This window comes from Patella vulgata, chromosome 3 (genome assembly GCF_932274485.2).
Source record: "Patella vulgata chromosome 3, xgPatVulg1.2, whole genome shotgun sequence".
Lineage (NCBI taxonomy): Eukaryota > Metazoa > Mollusca > Gastropoda > Patellidae > Patella > Patella vulgata.
The window spans coordinates 22,842,102-22,866,885 of NC_065881.2; the positions used below are offsets into that span (position 1 = coordinate 22,842,102).

The 24,784-nt window shown below is 33.7% G+C and overlaps 1 protein-coding gene across 1 annotated transcript; it reads left to right on the forward strand.

Annotated features, from left to right (window-relative positions):
* The first annotated feature begins 1,312 nt into the window (after positions 1-1,312).
* On the forward strand, positions 1,313-24,257 carry LOC126816274 (ubiquitin carboxyl-terminal hydrolase 10-B). The gene is made up of 13 exons (XM_050542570.2): positions 1,313-1,404; positions 4,508-4,603; positions 5,798-5,846; positions 6,562-7,737; positions 8,114-8,205; positions 8,540-8,649; positions 10,263-10,434; positions 11,254-11,356; positions 12,891-13,006; positions 14,065-14,190; positions 15,417-15,506; positions 17,129-17,330; positions 19,310-24,257. Exons 1-13 carry the CDS (start codon positions 1,387-1,389, stop codon positions 19,501-19,503), a joined length of 2,544 nt encoding a protein of 847 aa, XP_050398527.1. The 5' UTR covers positions 1,313-1,386; the 3' UTR covers positions 19,504-24,257.
* Positions 24,258-24,784: the final 527 nt, after the last annotated feature.

A 24,784-nucleotide genomic window follows, 5' to 3' on the forward strand; every position in this document is an offset into this window, starting at 1 on the left:
TTAGAATTTAATTTGTCGCAGGAAAAAAGTTAATATTTCTGGCTCATTAAGCCACACCGATGTCATCCTTATCAGTGATTGTAGCGGCCTAGCAAATATTCACTGCAGATCAGTGTGGCTAGATGTATGACGGCGTGTATGTCGGATAAAATCAACGCTTCATTAATTTAAACGCGAATATTTGGAGTCGGGCGCTAGTTGTGCAACTACATTAGCCTCTGTAAGTTTAATTAGTCATAATAGTATAAAATTATCATATTTTTAAAAGATGTTACATGCATTAATAAATAAATTGAGTTTGCCACCTGGAACTAAACGCACCCAATTGTAGCTAAAAACAATATCTCAACGTTTTTAGCTACGTTATCTCCAGTAACACCTTGGTCGAACTGAGGACCTCCTGTGTAGTGGGCCAAATACATTCCCACCGAGTCACCCGGCTCCACTTAATTCATATGTCATGTAAGAAATTTGGAATGTATGTTTTGGCCGCTTCTAAGATGGTGATCTTATTTTTTCCTTTTAATTTGTTCCATTTGTTGTATGTATGTGCATGTGGGCGTGTGTATGGGTCGAGGCGCATCTATACGAGAGAGAGAGAGAGAGAGAGAGGGGGGATTAACGTCCACTCGACACAAACTAGGTCATTTCGGGACTAACATGGTTTAATTTTATTTCAATAATTCGCTTGCGCATAGGGGTCTTTAGCAGTGGGAGGAAACCGGAGGACCCGGAGAAAACCCACGAGGTTGGACAGGCGACCCTACTCCTTGTCACGTACAACTGGGGATTCGAAACCACGCCAGTCGACACAATGAAAGACTTTATGATACAGCACGCGCACGCTAACCATTCAGCCATTCAGCCATCCAACCCCCCTTATTTATTATACCTAACACGTAATTATCGAGAACATAATAATGGCCAACTTAGATCAAACCACGGCTGAATTTTAATAACCTTTATAATGCGTCTGATCTGACTAATATTTTTTTTTAAAAAAAAAACGTCTATAAAGGATTATTTAACGCGGTGTATCTCGAATTTTGCAAGGGCTCTTAAAATAAAGAAATGTTATAGTATTTCGTAAATTAAAAACTTCATTGCGTTGTTATTATTTCTTCCTTTTTTTAAAGTTTTTTTTTTGGGGGGGGGGGGGAATCTGTAAATATATTTTTATTATTTGGAGACTTTTTAAAAATAACATACATTAGGCATTATTTATTTTGTATGATAATCGAAGCTACACAAAATATTATTGCTGGAAGTTCAAGACTTAAATTTATTACCTCCCTTTAATGAACATGCGTAGAACGTCTAAATATGGCACCCATACACCATGCTTGTTGGTAAAAGTTGCAAAAACGAACAGATGTTTTGATAAACATGGACCCTTCTAATCAGGTATGACCATTGTCACACCTCAAACAAAATCTATACAATAATTAGATTATTTCACTGTGTCCAAAATCAACCGATTACCCTTCATTTTCCAACCATTTCACCGAAAGAGAAATGGTGCAAACAAGTTTACGACCTGTCCCAAGTCGTTTCCATTTCATAACATTCCAAAGCATCAGCAGAAATCTGGAATACATTTATATGTCGATAGCAACATTATCTTTGGTCGAGTTCAAATAGATTTAATGATATAACGTTACTTAAAGTATGGACATATTTGCATCTGTCTGAGATAAGGAATCCAGCAATTTTGACTCTTAGTTGAGTGCTTTTTCATTTTGTGCAAATATGATCAGGTCAGGAAAATGAAACCTAAATTATATCCACCAATTTGTGACTACTGTGACATTTGATCTGTCATACATGTTTATGTTCTAACAACAGGATTGTTTTTAGAAAGCCAATATTTCCATAAATACACTTAAAACAGTGTCAAGTATCAAACTATGGCATAAATTACCTTTTGTTATGCAATAACTGAATAACGTAGTTGACTGTAATATTTGTAAAACCATGTAGAGAGGCCAAAAGTGAATTGCTATATGGTACAGTAGCCAATAACATCTGATTACTTAATCAGTCTCCTTATCCGTTGATTTGTGGCAATTAAACTGTAAAATGAAAACTTATAGACACTGTTTCTCATGGAGTAGAAGTGAGTATTCTGTACATCATATGTCAGGAGATAAGTAAAGTTGGACTGTCAATGACATTGGCATTATATTTACTTTCTCTAGTATCTCTACTGCTACTATCTGAACCTTGCTATTTTATAAACGGATTTCTTCGATTATGAACAAACTATTTAACTTTGGTTATTATAAACTTACCTGTGTGTTTGAAATCAACTCTGTTTAAATAAAATCCATTGCACAATTAAATATCCCAATGAATAAAAAAAGTTCTCTCTTGAAAAATTTGATGTGTTTACTTATATGGACAACATGGCTTTCGTCACGTGTTGGACGAAACCATTACAGTTGTTGTGAGGTGTTTAGTTTTGACAGCGAGTTTGATAACCACGTGTTGCTATGAAAACAAACCGCGATCGTTTGAGTTTGGGCGACGAAAAATTTTAACTAAAGGCAATTACATAGAAGATTTATATTGAAACCATTGATGGCCAGTCTACCAAATTTCATTCACAATGAAAATGTCAATGATTGCACGGATACTCAGAAAAATAAAGTCGTATTTAAACTAAACCTTCCCTATCTTCTTTATACATGTATTATAAATAATTTAAGAAACAACATGAATCTCAAGACCAAAGTTTCCGAGTGCATTGTTAACTTAATATCATTCTTTCGAGGAAACGATAACCGTTTCAGCAACATATACAAGCGTGTTGCGGCAGCCCCGAAGGTGCCAATTCTGTGGGTGTATAATGCCAAAAAAACAATAATCAAATAATTAAAACAAAATTATATTATTTCAATAGAAAATGTATAAACTTTGCAGGGATTTTACTAGAATGTAAAAAGATGGTAATAAAATAAAGAGATATGGGCCGAACCCCCAAACTCAATACCAAGCCGAGGCTAATACCACGAATTGTCGTAAATGTACCGTAAACGTTTCGATGTAGCATGCTGTCACCTCTTTATACGAAATGATATCTCCCGAAGAGTGACATAACCAGCTTCCATTTTTGTATTGCCCTATGTCAAAAGTTTGTTTGAGTTCAATTTTTCAAGAGAGAACTTTTTTATTCGTTGGGATATTTAATTGTGCAATGGATTTTATTTAACCGGAGTTGATTTCAAACACACAAGTACGTTTATAATAACCAAAGTTAAATAGTTTGTTCATAATCAAAGAAATCCGTTTATAAAATAGCAATGTTCAGACAGTAAGTACTACTACTACTACTACTACTACTACATGATTTTGCAGGGTTGTATTGTATTTAATCATAAATCAACAGAATATTCCTCTGCATGACCTTCTGAATTTATTGTTAAATTTTGAATTTGTGCATCTTCCATTTTTTACTGTTTACAAATGAAATAAGGTGAGAAGGCCTACACACTCCACATATTCCTATGTAAACTAAGATCATCCTTGATATAATGTTTCTCCATCTTGTTTGAAATACCAGTATTGATTTTATAAGGTTACTACTCTAGGCCAGTGCATGTGTCATTTAAAATTTGAAATAATCACTTAAATAATTATATATTCTCGTAGTTATAGTACCGTAATTGATTTCATATGTCTGCACTCAGCAGTATCTCGAGTATTGGCATCTCCAAGTTACTAAGATACATTAAAGGGGGATAATTCCTCATTTAACTATTTTAACTTCCGAATTCCAGTTTCAATCACAGCTAGGGCTGTGTCGATGCAGTTCATTTTCGATTTCGATTTGATGATACAGCAAACCAATACGCGATACGTATCACGATATGGTGACATCACGAATTATCCCCAAAATAGTCTCAAACTACATTCTGTTTCAAAGTCGTTTGAGATGGGTAAGCATCAGGGTTTTTAATCCATTTTGAATTGGGTCAAATGTAGGGAATGGGTTAATTATAAGCTTCCATTCCCTTTAATATAACCAGACTTTAAGAAAAATAATTCTTGGTAATTTGTTATGGAAAATCCCGTCTTTTAATGTCTGTGATTACCACAAAAATAACGACAGGTACACCTTTTGTAAATTTTCCATATTTAATTCACGTACCAGCTCAAAGTTCACGTCAGTAATATTCAAGAATAAATTACTGTGTTTGTTTATTCGATGGAACGTTTCATAAGTCGATGATCTAAAATATTAGCATTTTTCATTGGCCACATGGGTTTCATGATCTTTCTTAACTGAAAAATTTCTTCAACGATACGGCTATATTACGTATTGATATAAATATTGCTGGAACGTATCGATATATATTGGTGTATTGATATATTGACACAGACCTAATCAACACCCCAAAATATCTGTTTGAAACTTCTTGTAAAACAAGTTGAATAGTTGTGTGAATACTATAGGCCTACTACTACCACAGTTAATATTGATATTTTAAATATTATCCACATTCAGGAGGTATGCTTTGTGGAGTTGAATGGCTTAGATCAAGAGTCTTATTCAGAAGTTTTCAATATTCTACATGGACAGAAACAGAGTAAGAAAGTAGAGGTAATATCAAACAGTTTTTGTTCAGATACATGGTAATCTGTATATTGTCTGGTTATAATAAGTTGTTTGAAGATGTCTAATTCATTTAGACACAAGAATCAAAAAATGTTATGTTGGGCATATACACTAGTGAAACATGATGTTCTATTTTAATTTGGCACGGTTCACAAAAATTAAAGCTGCTGATCTTAATTTATATTTTTGGACCATCTCATTTTTCTTGGAATAATCCATGCCTAAAATTATTCAGATGGATTATTGAACGTTTCGTTAATAAAATGAAAGCAAAATATTTACATTATTAATCTCCCTGCCTCAATTCCATCTGGATAAAAGAGAGCCCCTTCAAAAGCTTAAAGGTAGCAATTGCTTATTGCGAAGTTTTCAATTGAATCATATCCTTGTAAATACTCAACCAACTATTTTTAGACTGATTTGCTTTTTAGAGATTCATTTTTCACAAAATTTTAGTTTGCAAGGCATATAGAATCCCACAAATAATGATCAATGGTATTAAATTTTATGCAAACAAGAGGTGGGGGGGATGGATGGCCGAATGGTTAGCGCGTGCACGCTGTATCATAAGTCTGTCATTGAGTCAACTGGCGTGGTTTCAATTCCCCGGTTGTACGTGACAAGGAGTAGGGTTGCCTGTCCAACCTCGTCGGTTTTCTCTGGGTTCTCTGGTTTCCTCCCACTGCTAAAGACCCCCCCCCTACGCACAAGCGAATTATTGAAATAAAACTAAACCATATGTTAGTCCCGAAATGACCTAGTTTGTGTCATGTGAAGGTTAAGCCCCATTTCTCTCTCTCAGCCTTAGACATAGACTGTGGCATAGTGAGTAAGTCTCTAATTCACTGAGAAAGTCCCTCAGGATATTTTCTAGTCTGATTTCTCCTTGCGAGTGGTGCAGGACTAACTGTCTGGCAATGAACAGCATCTAGTTGTTCAGATAGTGCGAAAAAACAAGGTCGTTTGTACATGTTGGAGTGCACATAAAAGAACCCACGACAGTTGGTATTCGCCCAAGAAGAGGTGTAGAAACATCACTGTTACAGTAAGCCCAATTTGTGCAGAAAAGTAAAACATTAAACCCTCTTTCATTTAGATGTATCCTACCATATCAACTTGATAAGAATTGTAATGTTTTGAAAGGATTATAATTACTTACAGAATTTTCTTTTCTTACAGTTTCCATGGGAAACCAAAAGTGATAAGGATAAGGATGAGGTTTCAAAAGGTAAGAAACATTCAAAGATTGGAACATATGTTATTACAAGTATTTTTTATACGCCCACATTTTCATGTGAACATATATTGTCGTCGCCCCTGTCCGGACGTCCGTTGGGGCGGGGGGATGGCCCTTGATTGTACAAAATTTAGAGGTCACAATTTTTATCCAATTTAAAAAAAACGTGTGAATATATCACAATTATCTGAACATAACTTCCTGGATTATGGACCCTAATTGTTCGAAAAATCGCATTTTTAGCTTGTGGATCCTCTAGAGGTCGCCATTTTTTTTTCGATTTTAAAAAACATTTAATTATATCACCATTCCACCATAATGACGGTTGGATTCGAATTTCGGGAAAATTGAAATGAAACTGCCAAACAAAATGACCGCTCTTTGTACGCAAATTGTGTAAAAGTATGTAATATGAAGGTTGTGGACCCTCTAGAGGTCACAATTTTTATCTGATTTTGATGAAACTTGAAATGTATGTTCATAACCCAAAGATCTCGGTTCCTTTCGATATTCGCACATATCGGACCATACCTTCCTGGATTATGGCCCCTGATTGTACAAAAAGTCACATTATTTATTTAGCTTGTTCTCTGTCCATCTCTTGCAAATGTGGGCGTATCATGCATGGCAACCGCTTGTTTAATGATTAATGTTACATATATTTTTCTGGTTATTGAATTATATTTTCACCTGTCATTTATTTCAGGTGATGCTGCATCTTTACCTAAAAATTTTGATTGTCCACCAGCTGAAAGTCCGCAGATGATGTATGCTATAGTACCAACAGTTGTACCATTACCAATACAGACTGTTGTTGCTCCTCCATACCCAATACCTACTGGTGGTCTGGTGAATGGTATACCACCTACTGGTCCATATCCTCATGGTGTCATCCAACAGGATATTATAGATATGGCATCACCTGTTAAAACAAATATACAGAGCCCAGATATAGGAGAGCCCAATTATGTCAGCCTGTCGCATTGTAACGGACCTTTGCCAGCACAAAACTACAGTTCTAGAGAGGGTAACACCCATAAGGTACATGCTGAAGGACAGTATATGTCTAATCAGTCTACTCAAGAACAAGCAGCTATGTATGTGACACAAACCATGCCACAACCTAAAGATAATAAACCAAATCATGGCGAAACACAAACCGTAGTTGCACAAAGTAACAAGAACAGCCTGGATGAAGCAATAAAATCAAGCAAGATATTTTCTCAAGTTTTAGGTGGTGGTAAAGGTGAACCATCCACAGGAATATCCTTCCTGGCAGATGATAATTTAGAGGAAGACGTCGTTGATGAATTAGATGCTAATGAGGTAGAGTTATCTTTTCTTGGTGAAGACCAGTTTAGTGAACTTGAAAATCTTGACTCATTTGAAGCAGATGTTCTATCCAAACCACAGGAAGTTGAGGAAGGCTTACTAGACAAATCAATGCTTGAGGATTCTTTTCTAGAGGACCCTGAGAAACAAGATATTGAAGTAACAGTCTCTATTAGTAATCATGAACCAGGAAATGAAAATAGGGACATTGTGAACACACAGAAGAATTCTCCTGTTGTAAAACAACAAGGAAGTGAAAAGACCAAAGCTGTGTCATCAGAAAGGGATAGTATCAAAACACAAAGTGACTCTAAAGGCTCTTCTCCAGGTCCTTCTTCTGGTCCTTCTCCAGAAGTAGCTCCTCCCAAATCGAAATCATGGGCTGCTTTATTTAAAAGCACTGCTTCTAAATCGGCTGTGGTTTATGTAAATCAGGTGCCTGATCATCCAGCCCCAATTGTCACACTTCCACATTCTGATAAGAAAAGAGAAGAAGATATCCTCCAGCCTGTTGCTGCTTCTGAAGATTCAGCTACATCTGAGCTTGGAGGTAAGACATTGGACATACTATATAACCCGAAAAATATGAATGATTTTGTCTTTTCCTTTCTCCTTATACAGAGATAAATGGCAAAACTTTATAAGGAATAAAAAAAAAAAATCTCTGTGTACTGTGTATTTTACATTGATGAGAGTCAGTTGTGTGTGTTTGAATTGTCAATTAATGAATAAATGCATTTGTTTAAAAACTGAATGTTCGCACAATCTAGCTACAAACTAGCATTTGATAGCTGTCACAATTAACATCGACTCAATCTGATTTTCTGGGTTTCAATTAATTTGATTATGATTACTATCAATTGTAATACATTTATACTGAAATGTTTTCTGATTTTATTTTAAATGTTTTTATTTCTTTTCTTCAGCACTATTGAGTCATGTGAAACTAAACCATGCTTCCGTTGCTCTACAACCTCGAGGTTTAATCAACAATAATAACTGGTGCTATATTAATTCTGTATCCTTTTATATGCAACATGGGTTTCTGTTTCTGAAATTTATAAAGACCATTTTAGATCTCGCTCCAAAATGTTAATACTGGAACTATATATGATTTCTTGTTGAACTATAATTAGATGCATAGTTTTCTTGCAATACAAGATTTTTAATTGGCAAAAATAAACTGACCCTAAACCATTAATGACGACATTCAAAACTTAATAAGAAGCCATTTATTTTATACACCTTTTAAACCTCCATTGACAATTTGGATCAATTTATGACATATATTTTTTCTGGGGGTTTTCTTTCCCTTTATGTATTTATTTAATTTTCTTGAATGTATTCATTAGACCTTACAAGCTTTAATTGCTTGTCCACCATTTTATCATTTAATGAAGAAACTGAGTGATTTCCCTCCAATGTCTCGAGGCTCAAGTTCAACTCCGATCCTAGATAGCATGTGAGTATCTAAACTGTGTCTATTGGTTTATGTATATCCCAGTGATGGGATTTCAAAAAATTTCATGTCAGACATTTTTTCCCGAAAATAAAGGGGCATAACTCTTACCATAATTTAAGCAGACGTTTTCAAAACACAATTAAGAATTACGTGTCAACAAAATATATTCAAATTCATATGTAAAAAAAAATAGGTGCACCTCATTATATTTCATGTTTAAAACCCGTACGGTATTCAAATTTATGTCAATAATATTCCTACAAAATTACATGACATCGTAATACTATAGAATTGGCAGCGTGCCGACTGCTGCCGATTTGTTTCAAACTCCCCCAAAATTACCGTATTTTTCGGGTCATACGTCGGTACATTTTTCAGCAAAGTCCGACATTCGTCTGATACTCCGTTTCGATTTATATACGAAAGGTAAAAAAATGACATCCCGAAATTTATTTGGCCGTAAACCGTAGTTAACAACGCTTTAATGAGCGACGCGAGTGACACCAACTGCTAAATAATTGCATTCGACTGTAGCACGCGCTATCGTCTAAAACAATTAACTACTTACGTCATTCCAATCGAAATATTCGTCAACATTTCTTAGCGTGTTTATTTATTTAAAGACATAAACCCCCTTCAAAATATGATCATAAGTCCGACAATATGCCATCAAAATAGAATCTTTTCTCGGACATCAGGGGTATTGAATTCAGCACGTATACATCTCTTAATTTCACGTGTCTCGCGAGATTTATACTTTCATTTTGATTACTGAAATCTATAAGCGCCATGTGTGTGAAATATCTTTATTTAACTTCGGCTTCCACCGAAAATATATCACAGACAAGTTATCGGATACGATGTATGTTGATTTGAGGTGTTATATACTATCAGGATATGAGACATATATGACTAATTTCTACGTGTTATTGTCCGACACAAAGGAGATTAAAACGTGAGACAATGGTCTGACAATGGTCTGGAGAAATCACGGGTTAATCAGATTAAGTTTATAATCACTCTTATTGGATTGATATATCGCCCGACAAAGGAGAAGCAATGACTTCTGTTCAGGATTGATTTAATGAATTCTCCGATAAAGAATTAAGTCAGCCAATCAAGGCAGAATAGTAGTTAAGCAATGGCCCGAGAAATGTATTACCTCTATCAAACGAATCACTGCAAGAAGTATGGAAACTAGTTGGCTATGTTAACTAGTCTAACCGTATTTGGGATGACTATTAATATTTTTCTTTGTATATCATTTTGATCTTGCAATATTATTGCCATTCAATAATGAGGTGTGGTTCCTCATTACAGCCGCCTTTGCTGTAGTCTTGAATAGAATGTTAGCACATGCGGATGGTAACATAACCGTTGGTTCATTCTTAGATTATTTGGTAAATCCTGTCTTTGGTACAGTCACTTGACCTAATGAAAGTAGGCATAACAGAATAACCCTAAAAGAATTCTATTCATAACAATGCCATTTCTAAAAAAAACATTTGATTGAAATTTCAGCAAATTCTACACAAATACATGCAGTCTGTTATCTAAATATAACTAGGTTTTTTTGAGTCTTTCATGTTATATAAGTGTTGATTGTTTTATAGGCTGGAGTTTGTAAGTGAATTTAATGCTATGCCAAAACATTATGAAACCACAGCCAATGGACACAGATACGATAAAAATCGGAAGAACTTTGATTTAGAACCTGGTCTAGATTTTGAGCCCAAGTACATACATGATATGTTACATGTAATAGAAGTTAATCCTGCCTTTAAGGTGAGTTAATTTAGTCTTGAAAGGTAGTTTCTTGAACATCTGTTTAGAGCACCTTGGACGTCACTGTAAGGTGGTGTCTCTGAATGTTACATCAGATTACGATGACAACACATGAGAATGATTTAACGATCGCATAAATGCACCACAGATTATTATCAACAGAATGGGAATGTTGAAAATTGTTGTTAAAGGTACAGATATGGTGAATAAAATGTTGCTTTAAAAACTAGGGTCAGTGCAAGTCCTGTAGTTCTGTAATGCAACGAGATGCCAAAGAACACTGAGAATGAGTCATTTTGTTAATTCAAAAGAGCATGTGTACCAAGAGCATGTGTCAATGGGAACAGCATGCCAATGAGAATGGACATGGATCCCACAAGCAGCCAATCATCCCTTTACCAATATAACACAGTTTCTTATGTCTAAGTATTGTTTAATGGTTGAGAGCGAGACATTAAGTAATATATTGTAACAACGATGCTTTTACAGTGAAATACGTCACACGAGTCCAATATTTCACTAGTATAAATAATGTACGATTGGCAAATTGTCTGTACGATTATTTGAAATAATGGTATGCCAACATCAGAGGGTGATGTTAATCTGTATTTTAAGTATATATAAGGGACTTGCTATAACTTGGGGTATATTTTTTGACCACAACAACAACGTTGTAGTAAAGCTCAATGCCCAATACACTCTTAATTTAGGGACATTTTAATCTTTGCTGCTCTAACAATGTCAATATTGTTTAAAAGATGTTTGCACGAAAAATATTATTTGACACAAAATCTATCGGGCTGCTCATTTTTCTCACAGCTTGGGAGACAAGAAGATGCAGAAGAGTTTTTAAGTATTCTGTTAGATGGTTTACATGAAGAAATGGTAGCTGCTATAAACATCAACTTGCCTAAAGATAAAGGTAAAAACAGTTGTTTGTAGGGGATAAGGAGGATAACTCTTGTCAAATCTCCCTATCTTCATATTATCTCCCCTTAGACCACATATTATTTGAGAGGTTGTTGTAAACCTGCTTTTCCTAACATAGAATTATTTTGGTAATCTAAATTTTGAAAGGTTTTAGTGTGTTGTTAAATTAGATGTTATTTATAATATGAATTGTCAAATTATATTAAGGAATATTAATAAGTAATAAAATTCCAGCACATGATGTATATACTTAGTGCTATATGGCATAGCAACCAGAAAATATTTTTCTATTTCGGTGAATTTTGTTCAATGACTTTAACTATGAAATACAGTGTGTTTATTTATAAATTCTATCCACAAACGAATGAAAATTAAAAATAGTTTAGGTAGAACTAGCTTTTGCCTGTGTAGATTAGTGTTGTCACGATTACAAAATTCTTGAATCGGTTAATCGGCTAGCCAAAAATCATATCGGTGCCGATTAATCGGATGCGGTATAAATTCTATAATAATGTAAAATAAATGTTTCTTTCGTTGGCTAATAATGTCATTGTCCGTACTGCGTTACAGGGGTTTTCCCTTGTGATTGTTGATATGCGTGAGCACTGAATAGGTGACCGTATATCATTTTAATACATTTCTTTGAGTTTGAGCTAAAGAGATGTTGGAATACATTTTTTAAATTGGCAATAAACAACATGTACCAAGTCATTAGTTTTGATATTTAGTTACGCATTGGACTGAGTAAGAGTAGATATCCCCGCGTTCAGACTTACCCCAACAGAACTGCTAATTAAAAATCCAATACTGGCAATAGATTACAATTCACTAGTACAACAATTCCCGTACATAAAGCGATAATCATATTGACGGAAAACAACAAGAGAACCCGCACAAGACAGTACAAATAAAGAAAAACCATGTGTCTTTAAAAAAGGCGGCAACATATGCCGAGGGAGGAGAAAAGAAGAGCCTCCTGACTGGTAATGTCCGGTTTGGGAACTGTTTATTCGCGCCTCGGACACAGTAACGTCACATTCTGATTGTGAATTAAATAACAAAATACAACTGAATTTAAAATTATTTTATACATGAGGAATTTGTGAGGGAATCTTTCGATTATATTGTTGGAGAATTGTCTTCTTTCAAAACTATTACTTTATCAAAATTACATTGGTAGTTTATCGCTTGTAACATCGCCAACTTCCCCGTCTCGTGCGGCATGCATTCAGTCCATGTATTATTGGATGAAATGTCTACCGATTTTTCAAAATGTGAATCGGTTTGAGCTAGAAACTGAATGGACTACGACAACCCTAGTGTAGATAGGGATTGCCTAAGCAAAGTTGCCTAACTGACAGGGCTGCACATATGTTTAAATATTTATGCAATAGATATTTAAATATTAATACAATAGATATTTAAATATTAATACAATAGATGTTTAAATATTAATACAATAGATATTTAAATATTAATACAATAGATATGATGTATATATTAATATTTAAATATTAATACAATAGACATTAGAAACACTGGTCAAGCTAATGGTGTATCACGGGATGTAGATGATGATGATGATGAAGATGATTCATGGGAACAAGTTGGACCCAAAAATAAAAGTGTTGTGACCAGACGGGTGAGAATAGTTATGTCTTGTATCATTTATTAGTCTCCTGTCAGTTGTAGACCTGAGCAATTCAGTCCATTTAGTATAATTTATATTTGGAAAAATATGTTTTGATCAAATGATTGTCATAGTGACTGAACAGTCTTTTAATCTAGCTTAAAAATAAAAAGTAGTAAGACTCAAAATGCATTCTGTTCCTACCTAAAGTTTGTATAAGGTTTCACAGTCATACTGGCTCACTAACCACAAGGTCGAGGGTTCGAGCCCTGTGCGCCAAGAAAATTCATTGGGATTTTCCGGCGTGGTTTTCCCTTGTCAGTGGTGTACGCGTAGGGAGGAGGGCCTGACAAGGACAGCTGTCTAGTCATTCGGATGGGAAAAAAATGAGGTCTTGTGTACACATTGGGGTTGGATTTCGATATAAGAGTAGATCGTAGCGCTGCTGTCTGGGCAAAATTTCCCTTATAGCACACGGGGGTTGGATGGCTGAATGGTTAGCGTGCGCGCGCTGTATCATAAAGTCTGTCATTGAGTCGACTGGCGTGGTTTCAAATCCCCGGTTGTACGTGACAAGGAGTAGGGTCGCTTGTCCAACGTCGTGGGTTTTCCCCGGGTCCTCCGGTTTCCTCCCACTGCTAAAGACCCCTACGCGCAAGCGAATTATTGAAATAAAATTAAACCATATGTTAGTCCCGAAATGACCTAGTTTGTGTCAAGTGGACGTTAAACCCCATTTCTCTCTCTCTCTCTCCCTTATAGCACACTGCATAGCATATGCCCATCTTCATTAGCCCAGTCGGAGCAGAACAGTAAGACATTGAACTTAGTTTCATTTCGAGCTCTGTGTATGCGAAGAAAATTCTTACAGATTTTCCAGCCAGTTATCAACACAAACCAGTGGTGCAGGACAGGGGGCTGGGACAAATATTGCTGTCCAGACAAAATTTCCCCTCATAGCTCCTTGCAAGATGTATACTGGTCATCATTATCCTGGTTGATGTAGTAAATCTAATTTCATTTCATTGTATAGAATTTGATTACATTCATTCCTTTCTCTCAATGTATAGGCCACATTTTCCAAGACACCTATAAGTGATATATTTGCTGGACAAATGAGATCAGTTGTATCCAAGACAGGATCAAAAGAATCAGCTACATTACAACCTTATTTTACTCTACAGTTAGATATCCAGGTAAAATTTACACAAGTTGAAACAAAACATGTAACTAGATTAATGAAATAGAATATGAGGGCAAATATTCTTATCTGGGGATAAAAAAAATAGTGTTCTTAGTGCCTTTAAATTGTCCAGGCTAAAGTTAATATCCGATTGACCGTAAATTTATAAAGAGTGTTTAAGGTCATGAGACGTAGAAGCCTAATTATTTTCAACGATTTCTGATAATTACTGCCTGAGTTATGGCTCTTGATCACTTTGAAATATCTGGTGGACACTCTGGACGCTAAAGTTAATATCCGATTGACTATAAATTTTAACAATATTTAAGGCTATGAGACGACGAAGTCTATTGATTTTCAACGATTTCTGACAATTACTGCATAAGTTATGGCCCTTGATCACTTTGAAATATCTGGTGGACGTTCTGGAGGCTAAAGTTAATATCTGATTGACTTTATATTTATGCAGTGTTTAAATGGACAATAACACACTTGCTGGCTTGACAGCTCAGAAAATAAATAATAGCCTTATTCTAAGTACTAGATGTTTAAATGTCCTACCTGTTGTGTAAATTATCTATTAAATCCTATTTTACTTGTCCAGAGGGTTCGAAAATATTTTTAAATCCAAGTCACATTTGAAAAGGTTTACATTAGGCTTTTCAAATCATTTAGTTGAATTTTTCCAATTTTTTTAATTAGGTGTGTAAAGATGAAATTTGTATCACCAATTAATTGGAATATTGTAAAATAGTACAATTTGTTGACCAGAATAAAGATTGGGACATATTATTTAGTTACAACAAGAGTGGTATTGAGCCTTTAAGATCTTGAGACAAAGAAGCCTATCAATTTTCAACTATTTCTGATGATTATGGCAATAGATATTAAATGTTTTGTATGCTAAATATTAGAATGGGGCAAAACTAGAAGCCAAGTGGGTAGTTACTCGTAATCAGATTTTAGTGTGTTGTAAATGTTTTCATTTCCGAAAAAAGAAAAAAATATGTGACAACCCTTATTGTCCCCCTGGTAGTGGACCAGGTCACAATTTTTATCAGATTTTGATGAAACTTAAAATGTATGTTTATTTACCAAAGTTCTTGGTTCGTTTTGATATTGACGCATGTTGGACCGCAACATCCTGGATTATAGCTCCTTATTTTTTAGCTTGTTCTCTGTCCATCTCTTGTATAATGTGGGCGTATCTTGCATGCCAACCGATTGTATTTTTTTCAGGGAAAAGTGTTCTCTGTTAGAGATGCCCTAGAAGGTCTTGTTAGTAAAGAAATCGTTGAAGATTTTTTCGACAAAAAAACAAATCAGAAGGTAAATTGTTTTTAATGGAATGACAAATCAGTGTTAGTATTGTTAACAGATTACAGCTTTTGTAGGCCTACGTTTAACGATATAAGCTAGAGTCTGAATGTTTACTGCAAAACAGGTGTCAGTACCATGGGTTCCATGTGGGCCGCATATGCCGGTCAAGGTTGAGGGCTATGGAAAACGACTGAAACTAGATCTGACCAATTGTTCATTGTGCACGCTGAAAAAATAGCACATTTTTGAAAAATTTCAATTTCCAAGCATGTCTATGATCAACCTGCGGCATAAAATTCTACGGTCTGTACAGAATAATGGAAAAGTATAAAAGCCACATAATCTCATGATTGGTTTTATACGTAGTTGTCAATAGATTATACTGAGTGTCGTGTTGATGATTAATTATGAGTGTCTAATAGTAGAACAAAAAACATTATTTATGTGGGAATCTTCTTAAGGATGTGAAGCAGTTTATTGTTAGTCATTAATTATTTGAACACCCTAGTGTCATAAGAATTTTCTAGAGCAAAGCCACCTTACCTCTATTGCAGTCACACACGGTGTAAACAAGGTAATTTTTACAGCGGTATTACATTCTTGTGGCGATTGTAGAAATAAAAGCTAAAGATTAGTAAACTTGCTTACCGAAAAGTAAGGAAATTACATATTCCAGTGCTATGTTATAGCAATGTTGATAATTTACGTAGTCACTAAAATATCTTGCATATTTTACTCTTATTATGCACAACAATATTCTAGGGGGCGCCTATGTCACCAACTGTTAAAATAGTCTGATATTAGGTATTAGTTATTCATTATTAGGATTTATGTCACAATTCTGCGACCTGTAATGGCATAACTTCTGTAAGAGATTGTCCAAAACTGATAAATGTTAGAAATATGCCGAAGATAATTATATATTTATATTCATTTCGAAGTTATTGAATTACAACTCAAAATTATCATGGTCAGTGTGTTTTGCATAGAGCATGTAGTAATACGTGTGAGCTACTGAAATGATTTTTCTTCAACCAAATCGGATTTATCTTTAACAAAGTAAGAAATTTCGATAATAAACACTATTTAAATAGCCAAAAGAGAACATATCATTAATAAATTATTATAAGACTTCCTAATATTTCATTTCTTAGTCCAATATATAATTTTTTGTGTAAACCATCTAAGAGAGTGGTCTAGACATGTAAATTCACGATAACCTACCACGAATTAAAAACATGGAATCTGAATTTAATTTGCAAAGTTTTTGTGCATGAAAACTAACTGTGAAAATTTTGATGTGGAAGCCCTAGATTCAGAATGGACATGAAAGATTTTTATAAATTAAGTAGACAGATCAGTGGTCGGCAGTGAATGGATTTACGATTGTTCAGTGCCATTTATGATTGATAATGAAGCCTTCAACTGGTAACGTTTAATTGAATTACCTCCCTCTAACACAGGAAATATAAATGTGTGGTAATCAATGAGAATATTTTAATTTTTTATTTTTAAAGATAAAGGCTGTTGATATACACATTCTAATATCTAAATATTGTGTTGGTAATATTTAAGACGAGTTGTGACAAAGAGTGTTGATTAATTGCTCTCCTTTATTTTCTATTTCTTAGATTGAGATAATGCGAAGAACAACATTAGAAGAATTGCCCCCAGTGTTAATTCTACATCTAAAGTGTTTTGTGTACAATACTGAAGGTTCTCAGAAGCTTCTTAAAAACATTGACTTTGATGTGGACCTTAAGATAACTAAAGATTTAGTTTCTCCAACAGCTAAAATACCAACATCGCATAAATCTTATAAACTCTTTGCAGGTAAACTTTTCATTCTTTTTTAAGTTGGGTCAGACTTTCAGATATCTAATGGAGTAGTTCTATTTTTCTAGGTGCATGGTGATTTGCCAGTTCCATAAATATTATCTGTGACAAATGACTATCTTCAATAAGTCAATGGTTCATCTCATTGATGTCCAACACATCAACAAAACTCCCCCAAAGTTAAAAAATAATGATTTTAGTTGAACTTGACAAAATATCAGGCACTATTATTAGAAACTGTAACTTTATGCTAGACATATGTAACAATAAAACTATTGAAACGAGAAAAATCTTTTTTTTTTTCTTTTTTTTTTATAAACAATATTTTTATTCAGGATGTCTGAATGGGATTGGGGAACTGGCTTAGCCTATGTAAAACCCCTATCTTTACTGGACATAATTTCAGGCATAAGAGGAACTGTGCCTGACAAAGTCTACATTTGTGACTGTGACAAGTTCCTTATTTCAAGTATAACTTTGTTAAAGTGACAATAAGTCTGTGCAAGTTGGAATAACCTGTCATCATATTCGTGAATATGTTTATTAATTTAGAAATTCTAATAGTTTAGTTGTAATAAACTTGATGGATGGCCAACAAATGTTATTTTGTTAGTCAACTAATTTAAAAATTGGAGTTTTCAATCTGATTAAAACACTGATCCTATTTCGTTCTGTTTTTTTTTTTATAGTTCAAAATTTCGTTTTACTTGTCTTTACGACACTTTGACCTGGAAGAGTTGTTATATTACCAGAGTTGTGGTTGAAGTGAGGGATTGGGCAATCAAACGATCTGTTAGGGCGAGTTCTGGGTGTGCGATGCACGGAACTGTGGGCAAACCACTACAAACGTCAACGCTAATTGATTAACCAATGTCTGACATCTAGGGCTGCAACGATACACCAGGCCACGATACGATGCGCATCACAATTCATACCCCACGATACGATTAATATCGCGATGCAGTTTTCTCGGTCCACTGAACGAATTCCATTCTTGTCATAATTTACGGGAAATCCAAAAACCTCCCATACTTGTGACTTATACTTGGCAGAGGGATTTTCAATTTCTACATTATTTTTGTCGCCCGTACGACCTGAATTTGTTGACGAATGCATCATTATTAAAAATATTCTGTTGCTGAATCAATTCAATGGCTGGCTCGTATTGCTACAACAATTTCAGCCAATGGAAAGCTTTCTCGTTGTCAGGTCAGTCGTAGATGAGAGAATGGCAAAGAAAATAACAATACGAAATTTGAATGTCAAAATATTATTATACATTGAAAATATAGAAAAGATAATTGTGCTGATCATTGTATGCACCTATCACCATTCTTGCACAGTAGTCTTATTACAAATCGCATATTACTGACGTATTTATAATAATATGTTGTATTATTCAAGTGTGTAATTTCCAAGTAACCTAATTTCATGCCTGACTTGCTTATCCAGACTGATATTTTATTTTATTCTTGACGAAATAGCTGAAAGTCTCGAATTATTCACGTGCAGAAAGCGAGTTATCACGTACTCGCTGAAAGTAAAAAAAGTTATTTTACTCATAGACTTATTTAGGCATTCCTCGTTAGGATATTTAAACGACAGAATGTCAGTCTATTTTTTTTTTAATTTTGGATAACGAATCGTGATACGGACATTGATTGTATCATGCATCATGGATTTTTAAACTATCGCGGTTCATCGATTCATCGATGCAGCCCTGCTGACATCATAGGGTCAAAAGCCAATCGTACGACCCCTGACCTGACCTTCCAGTACAACTGGTCAGATCTTCATGTAGTGTAGGCCATCGAAAGTATAAAAAAAGCGAAACAAAATATAGATCTGTATTTTAATCAGATTGGTTTCATTTGAGAAATGTGGAGATTTTCAATAAGTTTATTAATGACCATAATATTGTATGATTTTATTGCTACTTTAAGGGTTTATAAATGTGAATGTTATTTATTTTTCAGTTGTATATCATCATGGTGTAAAATCAACAGGTGGACATTATACTAATGCAGTGTTTCATCCTGGTATAAATGGTTGGATTCATATTGATGATCGACGTATAGAAACTGTTAGTGTACAGAAAGTTCTTAAATATACCCCTCCACGTATGCCCTATCTATTATATTACAGAAGGACCGATTTAACCTACTCTTAGTAACGTTGTGCTACGTTGGGGCGGTCGTATTTAACTATTCATATCGTTATAGAAACTAATAAACTCTAGTCCATCACAAACAATCGTTCCATCAAGAATGTGTCGTGGATTTTATCAACGGAAAAATTAAATTTGCTGTGAAAATTGTTTTTTTTTTGTCTGATATTTTGTTTAATGTTGATTCGATGTTGATTACATGTGTAATATGACATTTTGGATTTATTCTGGAATAATATTAGAAAGAGGAATTAGTAATCCGAATTGGAAATTATATACATGTCATTATTATATTTTTGGATTTGTTCTAGAATTTATTCATCTTTCTTAATCTTATCATTAGCCCTCATCTTTAAATGGATCCGATAGTGCAACAGAAATATTAGCTATGTGGACTTCCCAAATAAATTAGAACAGGTATCGGTGGTTCTCAAAAGCTTAAGCCTGTACACGTGCATATAGATATTACATAAAATTTTCTGAAGGTTCAAAGTAAATTCCCTAGCCCATAATAATTCTGTTACTATTTTTGATACCAAACAATATCTGTTTTCTAAAAAGCATGAAACACTAATTGTTTCCCAAGAATCATGTTGGGGCCCCATTATAATTCCCATATGAATGTATTATGATTTAAATCTACACAGTTGCAGGCCTGGATGTTATCCCACAATGGACACAACAACAATGTGGAGCAATATCGGTTTTTACAAACCACATATAAGATATAAAGTAACATTATATTGGTACTAGCCTAAAATGGGTTAACATTGATTGTCAAACCCCTTAGTCTAATATATAGGGATTTATATCGATAATACAAGTTATATCTGGATTATAGTCTAATGTATAATCAAGCCCAAGTGTAGTCCCCCTCACCCACCTATCTCATTTGTGAATATTCATTTCTTTGAAGTCCTGTAAATCCTGGAACTATGTATAATAATGTAAATATGTTAATTGTATAAATTGCTTAAATTATGGTTTTATAGCATTGGTTGTATAGCTATGTTGTGTTATGGGGTTATTCATTAAAATGGACAAATTGTGTAGAAATTAATAGAACTTGTTAGCTATGTCAAGTTTCCAAATGAATCTTAATTGATATCAGGTATGATAGAAAAGGATATTCTATGGGTACACATGACCTAATCACAAACCTTTTAATTCCTTAAAATCGATTCAAATCATTTGTTACCATAATAAACATTAAATCATGATTTTAGAAATGGGTGCTTATATCGTTACCAAGTACTGATTTAAAACTAAATAACATTTTTAAGAGATTTAAAAGTTTTGTGGATAAGCCATCAGATTCAATTATTTTTGAAACTGGATTTGTATCATTTTTGAACTGCTCTCAATAACACGTGAGATTGAATTATATTTTATTTGCGTTGTATATTGTGTATTGTAATTCTGTTATTGTTTATTTTTTGCGCTGGTTTGTGTATTTGTATTATATTTTTAAATAGACGCAAGCCAATTATTTCATACTTCATGTGTGACAGGAAATTTATAAATGAATGCTTAAATTGGTCCTTTGGAGATGAAGAATTGATTCATTTAACATTGCCTTCTTGAGACAAACCAAGAACTGTGTTGTAATGGTTGTAGAAACTGTAAGAACTTATTTGATAACAAGTATACCGTTTTAGTATAAACAGAAATTATGAACATATTTGTTCTATCACTGTAAATACTGGTAGTTTAATTGTAAAACCTTATTATCCACTCTTGCTTTAGCTGAATTTAGCAAGTAAACAATTGAATTTTGTGCTAATTTAAGTGGTATTAGCAATATTATTTAAGGACCTATTGTTAAATTGGATGGAATGTAGAACTTTTAATAAATGTTGAACCACTTAATAAATGTATATGTTACTACTATATAATTAGGTGCTTTTTTGGTAAAAGTACACATGTGAATAGTGTACATATCATCTGTACAGTCGTCTCAAATTGTCTATAATTTTGTGTAAAAATTCATTTGTTATATTATAATAAAGTATAATCTATGTACAATCTAATTTGTTTAGCTAATATATGGGTGAATATGAATATTCAAATAAGATTAACATTGCATTTGATTTACCCAAATTTTGTAAGTTTTGAGATGAGTAGTGTATATGTGATACATGTATGGTATTCAAAATAATCATATACAGTAGGAATATTATGAAAATGTAGGAATATTTAAAATTCATAGTTTATTGATTTAGTTAAATAGATCTATAAGAATATCAGATGTTATTGGATAATATTTGAAAGGCTATTGCGATTATCAGTTATATTGAATGTCAGGTTGTGCTTTGTAAGTGCCTCAAATATGGTTTTGTCTTTAGTTAAGGTATTTAGATTATGGATACATGTAAACATGCACAAATGGATAGCATTTCTAGAAACAATATTATTTTTAAAATGTCGATTCTTTTTTAAAAACATTGTGGTTATTTATTGCTTTTTGGGTTAAATATGATTTATTAATGACATTTAAAGGCACTTATGAGTAAAAGTTTATGACAGGGTTTTCTCCATAAAGAAGTTAATTTAATAGGATATATCGTCACCAAGAACCAAATTAATAATCCTAGTGCAGCTATAAATAACTCTGGAAATGAATGTACATAGGAGATAAGCCAAATATGAATAGTTTGGAAATTTTTGTTTTGAAAAAAAATTCTTAATTATCCATCAACTGTAGAAATTTTAGTATTAAAATTGCAGAAAAAAAACCAAAAAACAGAACTTTAGCATGGACGAATATTTTATAATTACATTCTAAATTTTATGTACGACTTTACTAACATTGCCAACAAAGAATTAGAGCTATGTAAAATGATAATCAAAATGTACATAATATTAAATACACTATATATAAAAAGAATATATTGTAAGATATATGCACAAAAATAGCCTTTGTTACCCAGGCTATTGATGTGTACAGTACACCCACTAAGAGTTACACAGGGTATGAGCCTATGGTTAGCCTGGGTAATAGAGGTTAATGCACAGGATATAAAAACAACTAGACACAGACTGCACTAAATATACAAATTAGATAAATAATCTGTTGGCTTTATGTAGTTTGTAGATCAGCTTATGTTTTCTATTTTGATGTCATGTTTTTGTATGCTCCTACTCTAAATTCTTTTTTTTTTGTCATTTTGATTTTTGTGAACAGCACTCATTAAGCTTGATTGTCATTTATACAATACTGCAACATAAATTGTAAGACGCATGAGAAATGGGAACAGGTGTTACTTCATTTCACAAAATATCCATGTTTGATGTTAAATGGAAACATAAAGTTTTGTCCAGAATCAGTTTTGAATATAACTTTCTTGTTAAATGAAGAGAATTGTATATGATTATTATTATTTTATTTTGTTCTATGGATTATGTTTTCTATTAGTGTGTGGTTTTAATGTTTGATTTCAACTTTTATTCATGACATTCAGTTCAGTGAATTGTTGGCCCCTTCCTTTTAAAGAAATCTGGAGACGATTAAAATGGACTCGTCTGTCTGTCGGCCTTAGATGGATCAAGACATTAGAACATAATAACTTTGATTCTGAGAGTGACTCAACTTGGCGTATATAGTATAATTACATCAATACCTTGATAATGAGCATTTTGTGCAAGGGTTAAGCAGAGTAATAAACAGTTCGATTGCTCAGTGCTTTATAAAAAGATAAATAAATAGACAAGAAATTAATGAATGTCATCTGTTTATAGTGGGATTGGAGCATCAGCGTCGCTGTTGGCTTGTTATGACTCCCATTACTGAAATTTATATCATTCGGCCGAATGAGTGAACACACTAAGCGAATTATCTGCCGATCCACCAGTCAATTGCGTCTCCTTTTATGTCACATGATTAAACATGGCAGCGATCACGTCTTAAAACAATCACATGACTTCTCGACATCAGTGGTGATTGGCTATTGAATTCTAAAAATAAGACGAACCGGACACACTAGGCGAATATATTCTGCCGTATATATCAAACGTTTGATTCGCCCAAATCATTCGGCTAGTATATGTCCACCGCTTTAATCACGTTTGTTTCTATCCGAGCCATTACAGAAGAATTATGTGATTCTATAAGAAAGAAAAAGACGACATTGTAAACTGAGAAATATGTATATCTTCAGGCAATGTCTTTATTGCTGAGATATTAAGCCTGTACATGGATCAGAGTATAAACAGAATATACTATCTCTTATAATCAATAATAACTTATAATCTGGTTTCACTTTAATCATGGGGTTACCATTGTCAAATTCTTGTGTGTAAATCATAACGAGTTTGCAGATGTCCAGATTTTTAAATAAGAATTAGGTGTCTTACACACTTATGTTTAAGTCGTAAAACAGTTTTTGATCAGCAAATTTGACAACCCCAAAACGACAACAATTTACTGAAAGTGTTAACAATGTAATTCCAGCATTACTTAAAAAAACAAATATCAATGTGATTATGAAGCCCTAGAGTAGATTTTCCCATACATATAAGAATTACTATATGTAGTCAAATAATTACTCTTTATTACATGTAACCCTGAGGGAATTATTTCTCTTTATGATTCTATTGAACAATAAAAAAAAACCTTGTCTCTCTTCTTTATATATATATATATATAATTATTATGTATACTGTAGCCATTAAAGCCAATAATGGCTTCTTCTTGTACATTATGCATATTATGAAAATTGTTACTCTTTTGAAATAAAGAAAACTATTGTTTTCAAATGTGCTTTTATTTATTCAGTTATTTCCCAGAATACATTACAGAGCGGGAGAAGCTTACTTAGGGCGTTTTTATCGGCCACTGATTAGCCAAGGTGATTTGCATTCAATCAAATTTTCATCTTTAACGTCCATCTAATTCAAATTGGTTACCCTAATCAACGAATTTATCGACACCGATTTCTGAAGCGATTACATCAAATCGCCAAATCACTTCAGGGGGCGATTTGATCGGGTGATCACGTGTTTTTTTCAACTGTGTCCAGCCACAACAATTGTTTACAGCTAATCGGAGCATTTAACGAACTCGCCAAAATACTTTGAAATCGACTATACTGTCACATGACATCTCCACTAAATTCAAATCGATTTGGCAAGTCGATAAAAAAGCCTTATTTTAATTTCCAACATTTCTTATGTTCCAGTGGACGTTAACCCTCCCTCTGTCTCTTACTCTCTCAAACGCGCAAATTTAATGATAGTGGTCCGTTTTCTTGGAATATGGATTTCATTCTGCACAGGGAGAAATATC